Source organism: Nannospalax galili, unplaced genomic scaffold (genome assembly GCF_000622305.1).
Source record: "Nannospalax galili isolate Female #2095 unplaced genomic scaffold, S.galili_v1.0 scaffold553, whole genome shotgun sequence".
Taxonomy (NCBI): Eukaryota; Metazoa; Chordata; class Mammalia; order Rodentia; family Spalacidae; genus Nannospalax; species Nannospalax galili.
In genome coordinates this window covers 1,655,648-1,676,518 of record NW_008336313.1, presented here as the reverse complement: position 1 = coordinate 1,676,518, position 20,871 = coordinate 1,655,648, and the positions used below count along the sequence as shown (strand labels likewise).

At 39.1% G+C, this 20,871-nt stretch overlaps 1 protein-coding gene across 2 annotated transcripts in view; it reads left to right on the top strand.

Annotated features, from left to right (window-relative positions):
• Window positions 1–20,113, top strand: part of Oma1 (OMA1 zinc metallopeptidase) — a 65,243-nt gene extending 45,130 nt beyond the window's left edge. For both annotated transcript variants that reach the window (XM_017797613.2, XM_008831025.3), the window contains exon 9: window positions 19,670–20,113. In XM_017797613.2, the coding sequence (XP_017653102.1) occupies window positions 19,670–19,882 (213 nt within the window). In that variant the 3' untranslated portion in view covers window positions 19,883–20,113. The remainder of the gene's footprint in view (window positions 1–19,669) is intronic.
• Window positions 20,114–20,871: the final 758 nt, after the last annotated feature.

Sequence of the window (20,871 nt, the reverse complement as noted above, 5' to 3'; positions counted from 1 at the left end):
TTTAGAAAAAAGAAAGTACACAAACTTGTTCAGGAAAAAGTGATGGGGAGATATGGGAAGAGTTGGCGGGGAGGGAGTGAGTGTGGACTTAGTCAAAACACCTTATATGCATGTATGAAATTCTCAATAAATCTTTTTTTTTTTTTAGTCTTTGAGACAGGGTCTCCCTGTAGGCCCAGATATCCTGGAACTGACTATGTAGGCCAGGCTGGCCTTGAACCCACAGAGATCCGCCTGCCTCTGCCTCCCTAGTGCTGGGATTAAAGGCGTGCGCCACCATGCCCGGCAATAAATCTTTTTAAAAGTTAAAAAAAATTGTTAAAAGTGCATGTAAGTTTTGGGTCAAATAGGTATCAATTTTAACTGAGTGGCTTGTGTTTTTTGTTGTTGTCATTTTTGGTTGGTTTGTTTGAGATGCTTTATGAGCTTAGGCTGGCTTCAAACTTGCTATATAGCTGGAGGTGACCTTGAACTTCTGATCTTCCTGTCTCTGCCTCCTGAGTGCTGAGATACAGACTTGCACTACCACAGCAGCTTTATGCAGCGCTGGGGATCAATCTCAGGACTTCATCCACACTAGGCAAGAACTTGCCCAACTGAGCTGTACCTCCATCTATGAGTGACTTTTAAACAGTGGGAATTTTATTTCTAAACTTTAAACACTTGGAAATCTTAGACCAAAGTACCAGCAAATTTGGTGTCTTGTGAGGCCCCACTCTCCAATTCATAGATAGCTATCTCAGTATAACCATACATGGTGAATGGGGAAAGTTCTCTGGAGTATATGTGTTTATCCATCCATCCATCCTTCCATCATCCATTCATCATCTATCCATCATCCATCCATCCTTCTATCCATCCATCCACCCTTCCATCATCCATCCATCATCCATCCATCCTTCTATCCATCCATCCATCCATCCTTCCATTCATCCATCCATCATCCATCCATCCATCCATCTATCCTTTATTATTTATTTATTGTTTATTTCTTGTGTTTTAAATCAGAGTCTTACTTCAGAGTTCAGGATGGCCTTGAACTTGAGATCCTTCTGCCTCAGTTTCCTCCACTAGGCCAGATGTGGAGTGTTTTTTTGTTTGTTTGTTTTAACAAGGCACTATTGCTATTCACAAGAGATCTATTCTCTTGACTGAATTATATCCCAAAGGCCTCAGGTCCTAATGCCACTGAATTAGGTTATAATTTCAACATGTGAATTTTGGGAGTCACAAACAGTAAGTAATTCATTAACAGTGATTATCCTAATCAAATTTCATTTAGATACTTAATTTGAAGGAAAAAGTAGAGGAAAAAATAGCGGTGAAATTTACAGTGATATATAATAATTACTCTCCTTACAAGGGCAGTGTATGCCTAAGACAGTAGTGCATGTCACCAGTAATTGATTACACTGAGGGTCACCTAGGACCATGGACCTTATAGAACCCAGGATGTCTTAGCCTGTCTCTAAAGCCATAATGAGCATACAAATAAATTATAAAACTGTGTGGTCTTTTTAAACCAGATAATGAGTTCTACGAGCCAGCTTTGATTTGAAGCCTATCCTAAATTTTGAAATTGTCATTTCATCAAATTACTGAGGATCATTACGTAAAAACTAATGAGCTTTAGGAAGGTCTGTAAAACAGTAATGAGCTGATTAGAGAGTATGGAAAGTGTTGGAGAAACGAATGTTTGGGAGCCAATGAGGAAGAAAAACATAGGAGGCATTTTTCTTCTAAAAATAAACCATCCCAGTTCAGAAACTTAATTTGAAAACCTCAGGTAAATTTCTTCTATCCCCCACCCCCCACGTGATTAAATTCAATTTGAAAACAATAAAACTCTACTATGACACTGGGAGTAATTCAGTAGTTGAAGTAATTCAGTAGTTGAAGTGAAAGTATTACTGCATTGTTAATTAGAACACAGAGTCATAACTCAAAGATTGGAATTTCCTACTGTCATAGATCTAGTTTCTATAATGAGAGAAAGCAGTTCTTTAGGCTGTGTATGCTGCATGTGAGTCTGTATGTTACTAAAGATGACAGTGGTTTTTTTTTTGTTTTTTTGTCTTTTTTTGAGGCAAGGTCTCCCTTTAGCCCCAGCTAGCCTGGAACTCATTATGTAGACCAGGCTGGCCTCGAACTCACAGAGATCCGCCTGCCTCTGCCTCCTGAGTGTTGGGATTAAAGGTGTGCGCCACCACGCCCAACCCAAGACTATGTTTAAGAATTTTATTTTATTTAGTTTTTTTTTTTTCTCAAATGAACGCAGTTTTGAATTGTAAAGGCTTCTGTCCTTTTACATTTCTGACAGTCAGATATGACTTATGTGTTTCTTAGGTACTTGGGAACGTAGCCCTAGGTTCAGACAAGTTTAGGGCAGACAGTGATTTCAGTACAAACCTGGAGAAGCAATAGGTGAAGCAATGGAACTGGACAAGTTCACCTCGAATTGACTAAAGAGCAAGATATGGGACAGAGTTCATCCCAAAGTAGGTGTTTTCTGCATTTAATTGTTGGGAGGAAGATAGAGCCTGGTGTGGAAGAAATGCGTAAGGAGTCAAGAAAGCAAGACCTGGCCGTTCTGTGATGAGAACGCTAATTTTTGTGACTTTTATTTTTAACTTAATGTACCGGAGATTATAAATATCTTTTATCGTTCCTTTAATATCATTATAGAATGTCATTTCTTACCATAGTTTATCAACTTGAAGATATTCTAAATGTATATTTTATACATTCAATAAATGGAATATTATGTTTCTGGTTTTGTAAGTGATATACATTAGTTAGAGGAGACCCATACCCTCATAAAGCTTATTCTGTAGCAAAGGGACATAGGTAATAGGAGAGGCGTGAGGGGTGTGTCTCTGGTGTCCCTCTTTGTAGGGACACTAGTCCTGTTGCATTAGAACCCCATACTTACAACCTAATTTAACTCTAATTACTTTCCTGTAGGCTCTGTCTCCAAATATATGCATATTGGGGGTTAGGGCTTCAAAATACATATTTTGGGAGAAAACAATTCATTCTTTAGCAGACAGATAATGTGTGAGCAGAGGTGTGAGTGTTGCTGAAATAGTTTAAAATAGAATGTAAAAGAACTGGAGACATGGCTTAGTGGGTCAAGTACTTGCAATCCAAGTGTGAAGACCTAACTTTGGGTTCCCAGAAGCTATGTAAAGCCAGGCATGGTCTGTAATCCCAGCACTCCTATAGCAAGATGGGAAATAGACCAGAGACTCTCCAGAAACTCTGAGACTAACTATCCGGAGTACACAGCAATGAACAATATGAGGCCCTTTCTCAATCAAGATGGGAAGTAAGGCCTGATAGCTGAGGGTGTCTCCTGAACTCCACATGCATGAACTTGCACACATGAACATACACATACACACGTGAACACACAGAGACACAGACACACATACACACACACAAACACACAGAGACAGATACACAAACACACACAGAATACAGACACACAGATACACACACACACACACACACACACACACTGAAAAAAAAAAAAAGACACTGAAATGGGATGGCTGAGCAGGTGGCCCTGGTGAGGACTTTGCTTAAAGAAGAGAGGCTGGTGGGAGGTTCTGAGCAGACTGGAAATGTGATGGCCCCACTTGTACTCACATAATTTTGGAGTGCTTTCGCCTTGTATATTGTTCAGAAAATAAACTACTTCCTTTATTACTTGGCTTTTAAATCAAAATAACACCCCAAATTAGGAAAAAATGCAATTGCTATTATTTTTAATGTGAATTCTGAGATAAAATGTGTAAATGCTTAGTTAAATATTATCCTGTAATCCACTAGCATTTAAAAATGATAAATATAGGTTTATAGTAATAATATCATTTGTTGTTGATAAGCTGATATGATATAATTTTGTTTACTTGAAATAATCAGTTAGATTTAGGAAACATACTCCACATATTTTGGTTACCATAACAACTTGGGTGAAAAATTGAAGAGCAGATGTTATATCAACCTGTTGATATTTAGTAGTTATGAGTTTTAAAATTATTCTTGTACTGTTCAGACTTTAAATTTATGTACATCATAATTATCCTTGAGATAAATACCTTATTTAAGTATTTTTTCTGTGAAGGTTTTTAAAAAATAAAATATCAATGTGAATAACAGAAATTTCCTCGAAAGGTTGATTTTAAAATAAAAAACACTCAAATTGAGTTTTCCTCTGCTGTCCTCATTAATTCTCTGTCCCCGCCTTCATCTTTGTGGGGGTCAGAGGGATGGAAGGTAACAGAGTAGCTAGGAAAACATTTAGTTTGTTATTTAAGGTCATGCTATCATAACCATAGTTGAATATAGGTTGTCTCCAAGCGTTTCTCTGTAAGCAACATTCAGTCCTTAGATGCTGGAGCGCTTGGTGCTGCGGTGTTGGCTTTACTGTATTTGCTTTTCTTGACTGCAAATGCATTCATCTCACTGTCATTTTATTTTTAATCCTTTAAACTTTCAGACATCTGAGAATTTGCAGTTGTGCAAATCGTTCTTATGCATTTATAATTGGATAAAGCAAATGAATAAATCATTAATACTGTACATCTCATGAGCAGAAAATGAGAGTGCTTAACATTACCATTGGCCAATGTTCAAAAACACACACTGTTCACCTTACAGAATTTCATTTTGTCTGATGTGGAGGATGTTAAGCAAAGACAAATATTATAGCAGCTACTGTAATTGAATTGGCCTCTGAGTCATATAAAGCTAGGAAGCCTCACAGAATCATTAATACTGTACATCTCATGAGCAGAAAATGAGAGTGCTTAACATTACCATTGGCCAATGTTCAAAAACACACACTGTTCACCTTACAGAATTTCATTTTGTCTGATGTGGAGGATGTTAAGCAAAGACAAATATTATAGCAGCTACTGTAATTGAATTGGCCTCTGAGTCATATAAAGCTAGGAAGCCTCACAGTAATGTTGTCTAAAACCTTAAAAAAAAAAAAAACCATTATGGCTGAAATTAATGGACTGTTAGCAAAAAAATTATTTTGGGGGTTAAGGCAAGAAAGAATAATGGTAATTTTAGAAAATATTTTTTAAAATGGAAGTGATGTTTCCCCCTTGAAATATCTTCCTGTTTCCAAAGGAAGCTTTTAATTTAATAGCAGAGCCCTTCTGGCATTAACTTTTTCTTTATTCTTTAGCTGCATTATTTATATTTATGGATAATAGGTGCTTTCTCACTTGATATATGGCATGTAGAAGAATCCTAGCGTGTACCAAGAATTGGTTCATACTTTAGTTGTTACTGGAAATAAATACAGCCAGTGCTTTTAAAAAGTAAAATAAATGTGTGTTTGTTATCTATTCATTTTACCTTTAAAAATATATTTTATGAGGTATGACCTGGTGTTCTGGTATTTGTGTTTGTTGTGGAATTGTCAGGTCAAACTAATTCATCACCTCATATACTTATTTTGGAGGGTGATAAATATTTACTCTTGAGTGATTTTCAGATATATAGCATCGTTGATTGTATCATGTAGTGCACAGTATATTCCAAAACTTCTCGTCTCACCGCACTGAAATGTTGTCTTCTTTGACCACATTTCCCTGTCTCTATGCTATCCCCCAGCCCTGGTGATCCCCACCCCATCAGCTTCTATGAACTCTACTTCTTAGATTCCCTGTGTGAGATCACAGTATGTTCTTCAGATTTATCTATGTAACAGGTGACAAGACTTTGTTATTTTTTGTTTTGATTGTTCCTTTTGTTTTTGTTTTGTAACCCTGGCTGGCCTGAAACATGCTATGTACATAAAACGGACCGTGAACGTGTAGCAGTCCTCCCACCTCTGCCTCTTGAGTGCTAGAATAACAGGCTTATGCTATGATGCCTGGCTGTCCCCACTTAACCCTTACTGTCTCATCATTCCTCTTTCATTAATATTATCTATTGTTTAAATTCTGGTGGGTAACCAAGAACAGTGGCTATAGGTAGTATTGTTTGAGGGTCTAGGGTCTATGGTACTCTCCTGGTCATCAGCTCTAAAAGAGGGAGTCCATTCCTGGCACTGGGCTTTTTATTTGCTAGCCTGTAGTGTCGGAAAGGGTGTTGAACCCCCATTCTAGGGTATTTACATTTAAACTCTTTTAGTATTGTATATGTATATTTTAATATATATATATTATTTTTTAGAAGAAGCATTTCATTACAGCTTTAACATACTCAATAAGTTTCCAGAGCAAAGACACATGTCTTTCAAAAGTGGCTATAAAATATTTAGGTTCACTATAAGACATAAAATTGAATGCGTTTTCAACCTTTAAAAAAGATCTCCATTTCATTTTAAAATGTACTGTTTCTTACAGACAGACTCATTGTTTTTGCTAACAACACTGAGATGTTGGCACATGCATCTCTAATCTGTATGTATCTGATTATTACTAGTCATGGTCAGTTGCACTCGGATCCTTGGCACCTGTGTATGTCTATAGTCACCGGGTAGATTTCAGTGGTAATATTCATCACCTCTACTAATTGACATGACGTAAATTTTTATGCTTCCTCCTCAAATATAATTCATTTTTTAAATTCGTTGATTTTGTGTGTGTGTGTGTGTGTATCACACAGAACATCCAAAACCTTCTTATTCATCTATATACCCACTTCCCAGATGTCACCCTCCCATAGCCTCCCTCCCCCCACTAGAGGGACAACACTGTCCGCTGTGTTGTCAGCACCCCCAGCCGTTCCCCACTGCACTAATTGACATGACGTAAATTTTTATGCTTCCTCCTCAAATATAATTCATTTTTTTAAATTCGTTGATTTTGTGTGTGTGTGTGTGTGTGTGTGTGTGTGTGTGTATCACACAGAACATCCCAAACCTTCTTATTCATCTATATACCCACTTCCCAGATGGCACCCTCCCATAGCCTCCCTCCCCCCACTAGAGGGACAACACTGTCCGCTGTGTTGTCGGCACCCCCAGCCGTTCCCCACTGCTTAATATTTTAAAGACCTTCTATAGTAGTAGGTTTCCATATGACTTTTGAAAAGACCTTTGAAACATACATTACTAAAGATTCAAAGCTACCATCTACTTATGAGAGAACACGTGACATTTGTCTTTTGGGTCTGGGTTAACTTACTCAGGATGATTGTTTCCGGTTCTATCCATTTGTCTGTGAATTTCATGATTTCATTTTTCTTAATATCTAAATATTATGTTGTGTAAATATACTATACTTTGATTATCCATTCATCAAGTGATGGACATCTAGGTTGTTTCCATTTCCTGGTTATTGTGAAAAGAGCAGCGATGGGCATGGATGAGCAGGTATCTCTGAACTATATGCCCAGGAGTGATATGGCTGGGTCATGTAGTAGATCAGTTTCTAGCTTTTTGAGGAATCTCCACATTGATTTACATAGTGACTGCACTGGTTTACACACTCACTAGCAGTGGCTAAGAGTTTCCACTTTCCCCACATCCTTACTAACGTTTGTCATCATTTGTTTTTTGTACCATAGCTCTTCTGACTGGGATAAGATGAAATCTCAATTAAGTTTTAATTTGCTTTTCCCTGATGACTGAAGATGTTGAACATTTTCTCAGCTATTTGGGTTTCATCATTTGAGATCTCTCAGTTTAGTTCTTTGTCTCAATTTTTTAATTGGGATTTTTTTTGATGTGCCTGATAATTTTATCATTTCAGAGAGCAACTTACCTATGTCAAAGTGGCCTTTTTAAAATGTCTATTTACTTAAAATTCTCAGTTATTTATGCTTATTAACTTTTGGCCATTTCAGAAACTAGTCAGACTTCAGTTTTCATTGTAGTTTATGAAATGAAATAAATGAGTTGAATTATAAATATTTTGAAAGATATACTCTTGATTCATATATATATACATATATGTACACACACACATACAATGAACATGTCTTAGATTTTTTTCACTTTATTAACTAATGGGGAAAATGGTAAAATATTACAACTAGTATAAAGGAGAATTCAGAAACCAGAATGTAAAATAAGAAATCATAAACAAGATGAAAAGATAAATCCAAAGATAATTGTATAAACTTGAAAATTGAGAACACAGACTCTGTTAGATGCTTTTAGAGTTCTGCTGAAGGAAAGTGAATCTAGATTTTACCAAATGCAGCATTTAGGAACTGACACCAAGTAGTGGTGGTCATAAATTTTGTGAGTCCATTGCAATGTCTAGATCAAAAGACAAAATTGTTTACTCTGATATTTCCCAAACCTTGAAGAGTATCGTTAGGTTCCAGAAAATTATTCCGTCTGGCAGATTCAGTTCTTGACATGATGTCTGTGGTTATCTGTCTTCTGTCAGTAGATCTCTAAGCCTCAACAGAGCATCTACCCCTCCTTCCACTCTCTGACCCTTCCTCCTTCCCTCTCCCTACCACTCAGCCATTCTGTAGCCATTTTGATTCTTTATAGGTAATAAGAAATACAACTAGATTTAAAAAAAGGCTTCATTCATAGGACAGTAATCAGTCATTACATTAGGCATAGTTCACTTCCCTTTCCATGGACAAATACAATTTTCATTATTGCTAATTTTCTATAACTTATAGAGTGGCAAAATGGCTCAGAGACCATGAAAGGCAGACAAAAGCCAGAGGGTGTACTTAACAGGACATCTACTGTGAACTTTGAAGCCCATTTCTAAGTCTTTTACAGCCTTTCTGTTTTTAGTTTCTATTATCTCCCATTTGTCTTTCAAGAAAAAAAGCCAAATCAAGCCATCCTGTCAGACTAATATATAAACATGTCTTGTTCTATTATTAGTAATCATGTAGGTATTATCCTTACCATATTTATTTTGTGTCTGTCAAAGTAATAACCTATGGTTCTCATTAATTTTTGTTAAATCTATTGTTGAGTTAACCTTTGAGCTGCAGTTACTGATGCTAAACTCCTTAGGCCTTTACAACTATCTATGCATGTTTTCAGAAGTTAAAGGAGAGAGTGGGAACCAGAGGTGGTAGCCTAGCTGAGTGCAGTGAGATCACCCTTCCCGAATGCAAAGCCAGTGAGCACCAGGAGGAGACCCCGGAGTGCAGAAAGATTCATTCTGTGTAGCAGAGAAGGAGCATAACTCTCCACTCCCCACAGGCATAGATGAGTGCTTGAAATACCTGCCTGGCAGATAGCAATGAAAGTTTCCAGGAAGAAGATGAAAAACTCTTAACAGGGCGTTTAGAACTGAAAACAGATGTGAGACCAAGGGTCAAGTTGCAGAGCTACACCAACGACAGGGGGAGAGCAGAGAGGGAAACGTTTTCTCTAAGTTTTTGTTGTTGGTCTTTTTGAAGCAGGGTCTCCCTGTAGCCCCAGCTGTCCTGGAACTCACTATGTAGTCTAGACTGACCTTGAACTCACAGAGATCCACCTGCCTCTGCCTCCGGAGTGCTGGGATTAAAGGCGTGTGCCACCACACCCAGTGCTAAATATTTTTTATAGTTTATTTTTATTTGAATTTTGAAAAATTGCATACGAAGGGCCTAGTGAGATGACTCAGCGGATAAAGGCCCTTCTTGTGGCCAACCAAGCTTGATGACCTGCGTTTGATCCCACAAAACCCACGTGGTGGAAGGAGATAGTTGACGCTACCAATTGTCCTCTGACCTCCATGTGTACTGTGTTCTATGTACATGCCCCCCCATGAGTATATGAAGTGTTAAAAAATACACATACAAAGGTAGTGACTTGAATAGTTTGATGAACACCCATACTCCTTTCATTTATATCCAACATAACCAGCCCTTGCACACTGGTTTCATCTGTCTCCCCAGCCCAAGTGTATTTAATGCAAATCTCAAACCTCAGGGCACTTTACTTCTAATTATTTTATAAAAGGAAAAACTAATTTCTCTCTGTTTTTCATAGTTTTTAGCTGTAATGGGCCTCCTGTATGGAAAGACAAGTAAAAGAGAAACAGACAGGTTTATTAGTATGTGTACCTCATGAATGCTTAAGAGAGCTTCACCAAGTGCTTAGGGTTCAGGCTGAAGAACCGTCTTCCGCTGAAATGAAAGACTTGGTGTTATGTCATATAGAGACAGGAGAAGGCTGGGCATGGGGAGTGCGGAAAGCACAGTAGACAGAGGTCAGGTTTGTGCAGGCTGTGTAAGTTAGTGCCTTCTCCAGCCCACAGACTCTTCAGAGACTTGGGGAGTCATCCTTCTCGTCCTCCTGTGGAGAAGGAGATTTCTTTTGTAAATGTGCGTTTCTTTAATGAAAAGAACGTCTACTGCTTTCATAGCTTCTCTGCATGTTGTTTTCCAAACTTACCAACGTGAGGTAATGCGTATTTGAGGTAGCACGTTGTTCTGGTCTCGAAGTCTTATTTTGAGTGATGTGCCTTGAACTCCATTGTAGGGCAGTGAAAATGACCTCCTGCCATCCTTTTGGGCTTTTTGGCTACATTACCAGCTGTATTGATATAAGACATTAAACAGGAGAAAAGCAATGTATATGGATGGGAGTCTTAAAAAATATAAAACTCAAAGAAGGGTCAGATGATTACAGTTTATACAACATCTCGGGCTACATAAAGGACTGGAGTCTTAGGCCTTTGGGGATGTTGGGGACACAAATCCTTGGAGGATACTGGAGGAAATGTGGGGTGAATAAATCTTGTTTTGTTATGCAAATAAATCCCTTAGGGCAGTAAAAATTGGTGAATAGGTGATTGGTTGTTTATTCAAAAGATTTATTGACTATTTGAGTGTCCTTAACCATACCACAGGGACTGTTATCTAATCAGATTCAATAAAAATAATAATGAAGGCCTGGGAAAATGACTCAGTGGGTAGTAGAGCTTGCTGTGTGTATTAGTCACTGTCCTGTTGCTGTGATAGAAACACTGACCTAGTGACCATGTCACTGACTGCCCACAGTGACATGCATCCTCCAACATAGCTGAACCTTCCAAGACCTCCCAAAGCAGCACCACCAACTGGGGACAAAATGTCCAAATACTTGGAGCCTATGGAGGACATTCTCATTCAAATCATTATGTCATTATGTAATCATGTAATCATAAGGAGCTGTTTGAATCCCTAACATCCAAGCAAAAAAATCAAATGTGGGCTGAGCATTCTTGTAACCATAGTGTTGGGGATGGAGACAGGTGGATTCTGGAAGCTTGCTGACCAGCAGGTATAGCCTAAATGGCAAGCTTCAGGTTCAGTGAGAGACTCTGTACTGAATGGACAAGATAGAAAATGATAGAGCAGGGCACCCAACATCCTCTTCTTACTTCTGCACCTTCACACACACACACAGACACACACACACATTCTTTGAGAAATTTCATTAACGTGATAATCATTGGATGAATTAGACAAAGAATAAAATGAAAATAGAACCATGAAATAAAATATAAGAAAGGCAAATATCTGGGGAATATTATTTTTAATTCGATGATATTAATTAATAGCTCAAGTTAAAATCAGAAGTAATTACAATATGTACAGGGACATGAGAACCTGTTTCAAAAAAGGTGTATTATCACAGTGCATGCAGCTGAATGTGAGAGCTAGAATGAACCTAATGAATCTCAGGTTGATTTTGGAACGAGATAAGGTACAAGGAAATAAAATAAAAAATTTATTGTAGAAGCCCATAGAGTCACAACACATTAGCCAAAAAAGGGCACCGAGCCATGATGGGGTCTACTTTCAAGACCTTTTTCACAGGTTCAGAGATAGATTAATTCTAGCCTCCAAATATAAAGAGACATTTTCAAGTATTTGAATCATTTTAGGCCATTTTATGAACAAAAATGATTTTTTCAAGAATTTGGTAAGAATATCTTTAAAAATGTATGAACTGGGATCATTACTCAGTTAACAAGGCAATACTGCATTACAAGTTTATTACGTGCAAGTAAGTTGTGCTCATATTCATAGGTAGCTTCATAAAAGAAAGCCCCCAAAGAGGAGGAAACATACTTGCTGCCACTCCTGTTCTGCACCCTATCCCAGAGAGCATCTTTGTCCCCCTCTCCCCCCAGTGCATTGAAGGCCATGTCCTCTTTCACCACCGCCACCACTATTTCAGGCCCCTGGTCCATTGTTCCCATCACTAGCCTGTTTCAATACAAAACAGAAGGGTCGTGTTTTGTTTTGTTTTGTTTTGTTTTGTTTTGTGTTTTGTTAAGACAGGGTCTCCCTGAAGCCCCTGCTGGCCTGGAACTCACTATGTAGACCAGGCTGGCCTCAAACTCACAAAGATCTGTCTGCCTCTGCCTTCCAAGTGCTGGGACTAAAGGCGTGCACCACCATGCCCGGTTCAGTGTGATCTTTCTAATGGAACTTTCTTGCTTAAAACCTTCCAATGTTTTCTCATGTAAGAATCTACCCTGTAGCCTTACAATCATATAGTTGAGCCACTGTCTGCTCAACTCTCTGGTTCCAGCCACTTCATATCATGCTTGTTTCCTCCTTACAGATTTTCGGCTTACTGATTTCTCTGTTCCAAACTTTCCCTCCTTAAAGAAGCATTTCCTTTGGTGTCAAGTAACCTCTCTTCCGTGCAGCCATTTTTCATGTTCCAACACAATTCCATTTCTTCACATGCTTAACTAAAATTGCCTTGTTTACTGTTGATTGTCTCCTGCCCTGCAGTCTAAGACCTTCTTCTCTGCCGTCTCCCTAGTGCCTATCACAGCTTCTGAGATGGCTAGTGAATATTTACGTGACCACATGATGTGTAGTAATAGAAAAAATAATATCATAGCAGGCTAAAAATAGGAAAATTACAATCAAATTGAACAGTACTTCCACTCCCTTAGACAACATTAGCTTGTAGGAAATTTTAGTTGGTAATGAAAAAAAGATGCTCATAGGAACCAGTAGTATAAAAATAACAGTGTTTTTAGGAGTCTTAGCTTTATTAAATTCTGACACAGCTCCCTCACTTTGAGAAAGAGTCTAACCTTTGGTCTTCTCTGTATGTTAAGTTAGGTTGGCAGCATCTTCAAGGTTTTGCTTTTTGTGTTAGAGTGGGTAAGGCCCTGCCACCCTTTCTCCCTCCCCACCTCTTGACACAGTATTCTGCCTTGGCCCAGTATTTCCAAAATGGTTTGCATTATAGCATCGGTTTAGATAATGTATGTAAAATACCTGGCACAGAGCAAGGCACAGAATGAATAGTGAATGTGTCTGTTACAGTTGGAAGCTTTAGGGTGGCTGATTCCATATTTGCTTCCAATCGTCCTCGGGAATCTCAAAATCATTTATTCTTGCTATTGGATTATCTTTTCCCTTTCTCGTAAATTGTGACCCTCACAATATTTTCATACAGCATTTATTACAATGACTTGGTCATAGTTTAAAATTCAGCCTGCAGTTATTAAGTGCCCATTATATGTAGTTCATAGAGTCAAACATAGAAAAATAAGTAAAGGAAATAGAAGGCATATGCTGTATGGCACATATGGAAAAACTTCTGCTCATTTTCAAAGAGATTTGAAAGTATATTTAACATGATAGATTTGAATTTATAAAAAGGAAAAGATGTTGGCATCCTGAAATATAATAAAATAAATATAGAATGAAAGCAAACCCAGAAAAATATTTTACCAAGATAATAAATAAATCTTACTATGCAAAATAGTTGAAAATATATGAAAGATGTATAATTGAATTTTGCTGGATAGAAAGAGGAAGGCAACAGTTCACACATGAGGAAACAGTGATAGAAAATTTTTATGATAAATATAGTTTTCTAGCAATTAAGGAAACATAGCTCAAATATCTTCAAAGTACATGTACTCAGTAGAAAATTCATTCAAGAAGCTTGTGGTGCAGAACTCATTAGCACAAAAAACATACCAGACAAGAGCAAAACCTCAACCTTTTTATTTTTTTTTTTTTTTTTTTTTAATAATAGGTTCTTTTTTTTAGTGCTATTTTAAGGTCATTGTAAAAACAAAAAGGAAGGCAGGGAGATTTCCTATACACACCCACTTCATATACAGCCTTCTATACCATGAAAACCTGACACCACAGCATTATATTTCTTAAAATTACGAACCTACATTGACTCAGCACTGTCACCCAAAGCCTGGAGTTCACACTATGCTTCACTCTTTTTTTTTCTTTTTCCTGATGCAGGGTCTCATGTAGCCCAGGCTGACCTCAAACTCACTCTGGAACTGATGATGAGCTTGAACTCCTGAGCCTCCCACTTCTCCCAAGTGCTAGGATCACAGCCATGAACCTCCACACCTGCTTAGGGTTCGTTCCTGGTGCTATACATTTTATAGGTTTGGACATGTGCTAGGGTATGTACCCAGCTTTACAGTATGAAGTCTTTTCTCTACCCCTAGAAAGTATTCTGTACCCGCTCAACACTTTTCCTTCCTCCCTGCAACTACTGATATTTTTGCTGTCCCCATAGTGGTGCTGTTCCTAGAATATCATATCTCACCTTCCAAATGTCCTTTTTCATTTACTAATATATATTTAAGGTCACATCTTACAGTGACTTGATAATATACTTCTTCATAGAGCTGAATAATACTCCATTGTCTTGATATATCACAGTTTATTTACTAATTCATCTACTAAAAGACATCTTGCTTACTTTAAAATTTTGACTAATAAAACTGTTAAAAGATTTTCCAGGACTTGGGAGATGGCTCAGTTGGATAAGGCACTTGCCCTGCAAGCACGAAGGCCAGAGTTTGGATCCCCAGCACCCACGTATATGCTGGATGGGCATGGCAGCCCACCTGTAATCGTAACACTCAGGTAGTAGAGACAGGGGGATCCCCAGAACAAGCTGGCCGGCCTAATCAGTGAGCTCTGGGTTCATGTGAGAGACCCTACCTCAATATATAAGGTAGGGCGTGACTGAGGAAGACACCTCATGCCCACCTCTGGCTGCCACATGTACACACATGCATGTTCACATACACATATGCCTACACATGTGAACATGCACACATGTAAAATATTTTCTAGCCAGTTATGGTCGCTCTAATCGCATCACTCTGAAGGCTGAGACAAGAGGATGGAAGGTTCAGGGCTAGCCTGAGCCACATAGTAACTCTGAAAACAAAACAACAAAACAAAGAGAAAGTCAGGTTTGCCAAGCCAGCGTTTTGTTCATTGTCAGTCATTTGCTTCTCTGGGGCTCAGTTTCCCCATTTGTGAAATTCAGCTAAAGATTTCTAAGCATTCTGAGATTTGAAATTATGTGGTTACCTATGTAGAAATCATGAAATCTTCTGTTTTCTTTATTGTGAATAAGCTCAGATATCACTGTATTGCTGATGACGTAAGTTGATGAAACCTTCCTGGTAGAAAATAAGTGGGTCCTGCATTGTGCAATTAGAACCTGTTCTTGCTTTCTGATCAGAGCTTCATCTTTAGGGATCATACTTTAAGTAAACTAAACTGAAACAAAGGTAAAAAAAAATTTAAGCAAAGATTTTCATTGCAGGATAATTTATAAAAGCCAAATAAACAAAGTAAAACTGTGGGCGGAACCATTGAAATGCCAGTGGTAGAGAAATATGAAGTAAATTACAGGAGGCCAAAGGCCAGGACGACTGTTTATTCTGGCTGGTGTTTATTCTGCCTGATGCGAACCTAGCTCCCTGAAGTGTGGTATCCCAAGTGTTTGCTATACAGCAAATGACTGAGGGGGGAATGACTGAGGAGGAAAGCACTTAGGGAGCACACAGCGGTGGTATGGGGTGACACCCTTTTGTCTGCTCTGCACCTCTCAGTGCTGGCTGTCTGCGCTCAGCTGGGCTGCTGTTGCCTGCTGGGCTCCAGACCTCACTGCTTTCCCATGCAGATGTGGGACTTAGACAAGTCTGCTTCCTCCCTGAGGTTCACCTCTCTCTTCAGGAAGAAAATCAACAGGGTCTCGAGGGAACTAAAGCAAGAATGCCTTTCTGTTGTATTTTTGTCAAGAAAGCCTCGGCTTATGCCTGTGTGAATATTGGCGCCATCTCCCTCCCCCCTCAAAGGCTGTTTGGACAGCAGGCTGCCTTTCAACTGAGGGTTTGACTTTCTGTTTGCCTCAGTGCTATACTAAGAAAACATTTTCTTGTTATTTCAGTTTAGTTTACTTTGACAAGCATTTACTTAATGCTCAGTAGAGGTAAGGAACATCTAAAATTCATTGTATCATGACATAGAAAAGGAAATAACTTCAAGTAATGTGAGCTGTTTCCCTTTTAGCTTATTGTAGTAACAGCTTCATTATACAAAACTGCTCCTGCCCAAGCTCCTTTCCTATGGTGTCCCCTAGAGGATTCCTTTCTGACTTGTCTCTGGTCACATGACACACGTGCCCCCCCACTCCATGGGCTTTAAGGGTACATTCTCATCTAAAAGCCTGTGCCCCACCATGCCACAGTTTGAGTATAGGGGCTAATGAATTTCTTGCCCAAACATTTTTAATTAGGCTTGCTTCTGAGATTCACATGGACCTCTTCCTTTGGACACATGTACACAGGTGCCGTCACAGTACTTGTCCAGCCAGGGGTAGGAGAGGAAGGGAGCAGGCATCGGGCAAGGGACATGAGCTAAAATTAGCTCCTCTCAACTTCTTACATTCTGAAATTCAAATATTTGAATGTTATGCCCAAACCTCCAAGTAATTTTGTGTGGGTATTCCTTGGAGTAGGAGAATAGAATGTTTTTGTGTCATAGTTTATTGCCTTGGATTATAGCATTTAGTTATTTAGACATAGTATTTGGACCTTCATTTGCAGTGTCACCACAGTCCCCACCAATATTAGAGTCTGGTATACTCAGAATACAGCCTAAAATATCCGCCGTGGTCCATAAGCTCCGTACCCTGCTCTGTCCAGGTGAACCAACCTTTTAAGTCTTGGAATTCCTCACACTCTTCTTCATTACACTTTCTGTTCTTCTCATTGTGGTCTTTTCCTAGGTTGTCAGAATCTCTCTTTCTTCATGTCTTCAAGGTTTTTAAAACCTTCTTAAGTCATCCTTTTTTTTTTTTTTTTTTTTTTGGTCTTTTTGAGACAGGGTTTCCCTGTAGCCCTAGCTGTCCTGGGACTCACTATGCAGACCAGGCTGGCCTTGAACTCACAGACCTCCACCTGCCTCTGCCTCCTGAGTGCTGGAATTAAAGGCGTGTGCCACCATGCCTGGCCAAGTCATCATTTTTTAAAAGATTTATTGTTTTTATTTTCTGTATATGAATATTGGCTGCCATGTGGGTGCTGGGAATAGAGCCTGGGTCCTTGTCAAGAGCAGCCAGTGCTCATAACCACTGAGCCATCTCTCCAAGCTTAAAGTCATCATTTTTATTAGTGAGACTTTGCCTGTTGTTATGTCTTGAGAATAAAATGTCCCCAAAAGCTCATGTGTTAAAAGTTTGATCCAGCTGCCAGTGAAAGGTATTTGGATCCAGTGAATGTTAATGTTAACCTTATCAATAGATGAATCTTCCTCATTGGAAGTAGATCAGTAGGGGGCAGGGAGGGGGTATGTCTTGAAGGTATATCTTGTCCCTGGACCCTTTTTCTCTGTCTGTGCTTTCTAGCTGCTATGAGGTGAGCAGCTTTTTTTCACTGTGTACTCCACGATGTCTAGCCTTATCTCAGACAGAGTAATGGAGTCAAATGACCAGGGATTGAAACCATGAGCCTAAGCACACCTCTACCCTTAAGTTTTAATTTCTCAGGGATTTTGTCTCAGTGATGGAAAGCTGACTAACACACCTGTCCAATCTTTCTAAAGTGGTACCAGTCCTACACACTTGTGTCCCCTTTCCTTCCTGATTTACTTCTTTAAGATAATCTCTATCAAAACCTCAGAAGAACTGAAGAACTAAGCTGGTTTCCCTGCAGATAGTTTTTTTTTTTTTTTTTTTTTTTTTTTTTTAATAAAACCCCCTAATACTAAGACTTTCTTCTTTTTTTTAACAGCCTCATACAAAATTATCTTTATGTGTATGAGTGTATTACTTACATGTATGTCAGTGCACCTGTGTCATGCAGTGCTTACAGAGGTCAGAAGAGGGAGTCGAATCCTCTGGAACTGGAGTTATGGACAGTTGTTAGTCACCATGTAGGTGCTGGGATTCAAACCTGTGTCCTCGGCTAGAGCAGCCATTGCTCCTAACTGCTTTCCAACCCCAAAACAACCCCCAGGAGGGTCTCCCTGCCTGGCACTCACTATGTGGACCAGGCTGGCCTTGAACTCACAGAGATCCACCTGCCTCTACCTCCCAAGTGCTAGAATTAAAGGCATGTACCACTGTGCCCAACAAGACTGTTTTTCTTAAAAAAAAAAAAAAAAAACATTTAATTTTAGTATCTTAAAGTTGTCCATGTCCCTGCTTTGCAGAGTTCCCTAGAGCTGGTTGTATAGAGCAACATCCCTACCTGAGTTTCAGGGCCAGTCTTTTCCAAATCTGTTACACAATGCTGTGGGTTTCCCCATCCTATGTAAATAACAGACTTATATTGCTGTCTCCTAACTTTGCAGTTTTAGGTCTCTTGTTTTCCACTGTAGAGGACTAGACGAGAGCTCCTTTTACCACTGTCACACATCATTTGTGCACATAAATACTGTTTTCTCTATCCTAAAATGATTAAATTGTGATTTGGGTTAATTCAAGATTTGGTGTTTTAAACTATAAACACCACTTACATCAGAGTCACACAGTGTACTGTAATTAATTTTCCTTTCCCCACAACATTTTATTTTTCCTAGGGTAAAAAATTGTCATGCTTTTGATTTTCTGCCCTTTCTAGGTCATTAGCATCAATTCCACCATAGAAGGTCATAGCTGTGTGCACCGCCCCCCTTCCAGTGTTTTTGACATGGATAGTCTTTTACTTTTCTTGTATTTAAAAAACATTTCTTATAGAGTCTTCAGGTCCTTATTAATCTGACTGGTGGTTCTCAGCTATGCTGAGGGCCACTGAGGCCGCGTGCCATCTCCAAGGCCTGTTTATCCTCAGTGTACCACCTGGGTAGTTGTTGCAGATACAGATGCTGTTTTAGAAAGTTTTTTTTTTTTTTTTTTTTTTTTTTTTTTTTTTTTAATTAGGTGTATGTGTCTGTGTGTCTGTATGTGGTTATGTGCACATGAGTGCAGATGCTGGTGGAAGCCAGAAGAGGGTGTCAGATCCCCTAGAGCTGGAGTTATGAGTGGTTGTGAGCTGCATGATGTGGATGTTGGAACCAAACTCTGTTCATCTGCAAGAGCACTACACATTCTTAACCACTAAGCCATTTCTCCAGCCCCCACAACTGCTGTTTTAAAAATAATTAATCAAATCAAGGAAAGTGATAAAAATTTACCTGTAAGCTCACTTTAGATTATGTTCTTAACGTTTTTTGTCTTGTTTTGGTTTTTTTGTCCTTTTGAGACAGGGTCTCCTTGTAGCCCCAACTGTCCTGGAACTCACTATGTAGACCAGGCTGGCCTCGAACTCACAAAGATCCACCTGCCTCTACCTCCCAAGTGCTGGAATTAAAGGTGTGCGCCACCACGCCTGGCTCTTGCATGTTTTATACTTAAGCTAACTTCTATTCTAACATGCAGACAGAGTGTGTTTTTAAATTTTTGATTGTATCGTGCAGGGCATGTGAGGAATTGCATTGTATTCTTTCTTTGTAGGCACTCAAAATTCGGGAGATCTGTAATTGCCCACCACTTTCTGGACCAGACCCTCGGTTACTGTTTAAACTTACCACAAAGCATATTCTGGAAGAATCAGAAAAAGAAGAGCTAAACATCACTGTTAAGAAGCAGAAAATGGATAGTCCTCCCATTCAAAAGCAGGAGCAAATTCCACTGACTTACATAGTCGAGAAAAGGACTGGAAGTTGAATTGAAAGGTGAATTGAAACTTGTGACTTGGGATGTGTGAAGAATACAGCAGTCCTTGTCCTTTCTATACCGCTTATAAAAAATGACGTTTGAGATGAAAAAATGGATATTCAGAGTCAAACCATGTATATTACAGATATTATCTAAATTCTTCTAGGTTTTTATCTTTCATGAATATTGATGTATTTTTATCTATTTTAAAATATTGCCAATGAGGAAAATGTCACAGAATAAAAAAATTATACATTTTATTCTGTCACTGATACCTGCTTTGGATTTGGAAGGCAGGCCCTAGTGGATATATCCTCTGAGCATATTGTAATTGTTGTAGAGGGGTTCCTGCTGAGCGTAGAGTGGGTTTCAGAGTCTGGGTGGTTATGAAGTGGGAAACTGAGAGTCTACAGGTGATCTCTTTATAGAAAATGGTCTGTATTGGGGTAGGATGATGTGTACAGAGAATTTCCTGGATTTTACTAGTGGAAGACAAGGGAGATAGCGGCAGGCAGATGCTGAAGAAGCATTTCCATGGAGAGGCACAGAAGGTACTGATGTGGTCTGGGTGACAAGGTGAGCAGCTAAGGGTCACTTTCATGGTGTGATAGTGTGTTTTGGTAGTGTGTGGTTTGGGAATCTGGGGTTCTCGGGGAGGACACCACCTGGAAAGACAGTGGTGAGGTACTGTCCCAAGTGCCTCTCTCTATCAAGATCAGCAAGGTGCTAGCGGGGTGACTGATAGAAGGTGCTCAAGATACATCCTCAGCAAGTCCTAAAAGCTGATTATTGTGTAAGTATGGAAGTAAGTTTTTAAAAGTTGAGTGTATTAGTCAGGGTTCTCCAAAGAAACAGAACTGATAGAATGAATATGTATAGAGATTTATCAGCTTAGCTCACAGGATAGAGTCCGAGTAGTCCAACAATGGCTGCACCACACTGGAGAGGCTGAGAATCCGTAGTCGCTCAGTCCACAAGGCTGGATGTCTCAGTAGTCC